Source organism: Pygoscelis adeliae, unplaced genomic scaffold, assembly GCF_000699105.1.
Source record: "Pygoscelis adeliae isolate BGI_AS28 unplaced genomic scaffold, ASM69910v1 Scaffold160, whole genome shotgun sequence".
In the NCBI taxonomy this organism is placed as follows: domain Eukaryota; kingdom Metazoa; phylum Chordata; class Aves; order Sphenisciformes; family Spheniscidae; genus Pygoscelis; species Pygoscelis adeliae.
In genome coordinates, this window is record NW_008824035.1 from 7,121,288 (window position 1) to 7,125,421 (window position 4,134).

At 39.6% G+C, this 4,134-nt stretch overlaps 1 protein-coding gene across 1 annotated transcript in view; it reads left to right on the top strand.

Annotated features, from left to right (window-relative positions):
• The window catches only part of ZNF385B (zinc finger protein 385B), a 143,915-nt gene extending 140,061 nt beyond the window's left edge, over positions 1-3,854 (top strand). Inside the window, exons 7-8 of the mRNA XM_009332318.1 lie at positions 663-764; positions 2,408-3,854. Of these exons, the coding sequence (XP_009330593.1) occupies positions 663-764; positions 2,408-2,626 (321 nt within the window). The 3' untranslated portion in view covers positions 2,627-3,854. The remainder of the gene's footprint in view (positions 1-662; positions 765-2,407) is intronic.
• The last annotated feature ends 280 nt before the right edge of the window (positions 3,855-4,134 follow it).

Genomic DNA, 4,134 nt, shown 5'->3' on the forward strand with positions numbered 1-4,134 from the left:
GTACTGTAGATATGTCTGAAATGTGTAGAGCAACGTTATCATTAACAGCATAGCTGTATGAACGTGCAGCTCTGCTCTGTCCGAGCCAATTAGCCCTGGTTCAGAGCTGTGCCAATACAAATGCGTTGCTTCTGATACCCAAAAGGGAATCTCTAACTGGATGGTGCTGTGCTGTGTGAATGTGTCCTCTCATTCCCTGTTATTTCAGTTATCTCTAAGATAGTATTAGATTGCAGGGTGTAGACATATCCCTGGGTATTGGTTCTTCCTTCGGCTAATACTGAATTATTTATACAACTGAACAGCATCAGCGAGACTGAAATTTACCTCCTACTTCTGAGTATCCCTATGACCTAGTGATTACAGCTCTGCCTGGTTCAAAGCTCCTCAACTGGAAAAAGGAAATACTAACCAAAATATCAATAATTTGCAGAGCCTGTCTCGGATCACGGAATTCACTATATTTGATTAGTTTCTGATTCTCTGTTTGATGTGCTCCAAATTGTTGTGTTTAATTTAGCAAAAGTCATCTTTGCTCTCCCTAAAAAACCTACTTTATCTTACAAACAGGGACTTAGGCATATCCTGCTGATAAATCAATTTCAAACTCAAAACTGAGAAATGTTTAAACAGATAATTAAATGTGAGGATATTTATTTCAGCACATTTCCAGCCGAAGGCATAAGGACAGAGTTGCAGGAAAGCCTATGAAACCTAAATATAGTCCTTACAACAAACTGCAGCGCAGCCCAAGTATTTTAGCAGTAAGTATTTTTATTTCTCATCACTGTCTGTGTGAATTTGTGACCCTGGGGACTCCCACCGCACAGAGACAGGAACATGACAGACCTGACACTTCGACAGTGTTTCTCCCCCTGCAGGCTGAATCTGCACAGGGATCAGATTTGAAGATAGTTATGTATTCTGTCTGCCCAGCCAAAGGCACGCAGACAGCACTGCGAGTGTTATTTACTGCTAGGAAGAAGGGAGTAATCAGTGGAATGGAGAATGAACCGTGTGCCCTGTGGAAAGGTGTTGGCTCTGCTGGGCTAGTGCACTGCTCCTTGAAGGCTGCAATGTACATACTCTGTCTTTCCGGGCACCTGAGATAACTCTCAGTTATGACGGATGCAGTCGGGGAAAAGGTAATAAGATATTAGGATATAAAAATACTAATGCTCATTCTCTGCATACAGCAAAACAGAGTGCTGTGTGGACATATTACGTTAGTGCAAAAGATTTATCAGGTGTTTAGGAGAATTGATTGCCTATCTGCATGCTCGGGCTGTGTCTGTCACTGGCTACCAAAGCACCTCTCCTGCCTTTGTGCCCCCAGCCATTCCCCCTTCACACCCACCTGCGTTTCCAGGAATTCCCCAAGCTGGTTCTGCCAGTCAGCTGCAGCCAGAGTTCAGGCTGGCTCTAGCACAGCACAGATTGTATGTTTATTTGCTCATGACTCAGCCTGTATTTTATTCATTAGGGAAAAGTGCGTGTCACCTATGGCACAAAAACAATTTATAGGTTGGAAAGAGAGAGATGCAAATGTGTGTGCGCAAGAGTAAGCATGTGAAAAGCCTTTAAAAGCTGAAATATTAATATGCCTTTGTAATTATATAGAGGCACATGAAAACGCTGCAGGCTTTCTCTAAGTCTCCCCATTTGATAGGTTCTGCACACACCAATCTTCTTCACTTGTGTAATACATGATTTTATAATCTATTGCGTAAGGAGAGACCTCCACTAACAAAGGAAGGACATGAGTATCTTTGCCCCCACAAATGTGCGATTGTGGTGTAAACCATTTTCAGTGAGACTGTGTATGTATTTCTGGTTAGCTTTTTCACCACAAGCACCAGATCATACCGTTGTACCATCTACCATTGTAGATCATAAACTGAGTAATAATTCTTTCAGAAAGAATTCTTTCTGGTATTGGTCTTAAAAAATATTTCTGTTTTGAAAAGAGCAGCTCCGCATTGGCAGCAAAAGCTGACTGGACTAATACTAGTTTCCCATCTTGGCCACTCTACTTTTCTACAATTCATTTTTGCAAGTGGAAAATTTGACTTTTGACACTGAAGTCTTAATCATGTTTTTTTAATATTTCTTGCATAGTTATGATTTATATAATTTGATGTTGTTCACTTGCAAATTGTGCTTCCTTCTAAACACCAGTGTGACTGCCCCTTACACTCAAGACATTTATGTATCTTTAAATATACAATTTGGTTGCTTTAATTGCCTTGGGAGTAAGAAGACAATGTGGGTAAAATGTCTAAGCAGCTGACATGAGGCTTCTGTGAGAAACCACGGCGTGCCCTTTGTCAGGGCTCATTTTTTCCCTCATGTAAAAGTGGGTGTGGGGAGAACTGTATTTACATTGCTTTTGTGTGTTTTATTCCAGGCAAAACTCGCATTCCAGAAGGACATGATTAAGCCCCTGGCACCTGCTTTCCTTTCATCTCCTCTTGCTGCGGCTGCAGCTGTATCGTCGGCTCTGTCCCTTCCTCCCCGTCCTTCTGCCTCCTTGTTCCAGGCGCCTGCAATACCACCAGCTCTCCTCAGGCCAGGCCATGGTCCCATCCGTGCGACACCTGCCTCCATACTTTTTGCACCATACTAATTTATTGATGTGACAAAGAGATAACTATGGACAGTAAAAGGGTAAAAGAAAAGCAGGAAAGGGGTCGAGATTTTAAAATGTCTTTCTCTTTTGAAATGCCATCCAGCGTGACACCTCAAACGCCCGCACCATAAAATTCATCATTGAGGGTACTGCATTTTGGAGTCTAGACAACTCTCTTTCTCAGTCTCTCTCTGTCTCTCCTTTTTTAATCCAAATAGAGTGTGATTTACTAAAAACTTAATTGCTCATAAAATTTATATCATTAAAGATTCATGCATTTTATTTTTTTTTCAATGTGTATGATGCACCTTGGAATCAAGGAACGTAAAATATTTTCCTGACAGACTTGAAAACTAGGGTCTTCCTTGCTCACACTTATGTAAATACTTCTCTGAAAACCAATGGGGTATAATCTAATGTGGAAAAAATGTAGATGAACCAAACGCTTGATTGTGGATAACATCTCAAAAATGACTTGCGTCCTTTTTCTTTTCAGTGTGCTCTTGTTGACAGGGATTGTGTACTGTCCTAGGCCCCAGTACTGGTGTATCTTGTGTAGTACTAAAGATGTATCACATGTCTGATTTTAATATTTTTAGTTTCTGTGCAAATGTTTGAAAGCAATGCAGCGCTGACGCTTTTAATTATTTCTTTTGTGTCACACTTTATTTAGAGAAATTAAAAATAGAAAGCCATATAACATATACTTAAGATTACTACTTGTTTGCTACTTTCATTTAACTTATTTTTGTTGTTTCCTCACTGGTGTTGCTAAGCAATGTTTAAAGAGAAAAAAAAGCTTTTCAATTGCACATTACCACAGCTCACATGCATTGTTCAAGACGGCAATGGATCCGTGTATTTGTACGTAATATCCTTTTTCTTCATTTCTAACTAGTTTCCTTTGTAACGATGCTGCATAACATTGTGGCTCCCTAATGCAATAATGTACAGAACATAAAATATTTATAATTGACCGTATTCTCTGTTTAATGAATATATTGCAGTAATGCCCCACCTATCTTCTTACCTCCCCAACCCTTTTATAAAGGTGATATCAATTTGCAGTACTCGGACTGAAGTCATTATGTGATAATAAGGACAACAGGTGGAAGAAAGGAAAAAGAATAGAATTAACTTTTAGAGCATCTTTATCTGCAATCCATAATAGTAAAATGTCTGTGTATTTTTTTAAATGTACCTTTTCAATAAAATAATAAGAAAAATATACATGCTTCTTGTGTTTATTAATTGGTACAGGAAAAAAAAAAAAGCCCGGAACAAAAAAATTTAGCTAAAGGAGTCTTCAGGAGCAGGCACAGCATTAGAGTTGCAATAAAGTATAATTACAGAACCTGCATTTACTCCCCTTGTGTTTTAACGTCTTTTCCCTGCTACATCCTGTTACAGCCTTTACTGGGGCTTTTTTGCAGTCAGACTGTAAACATTCACTACGTCGGAGATTCAGAGGAAGAAGCAGCAGAGCCAGGTGGGTGATTATGGTT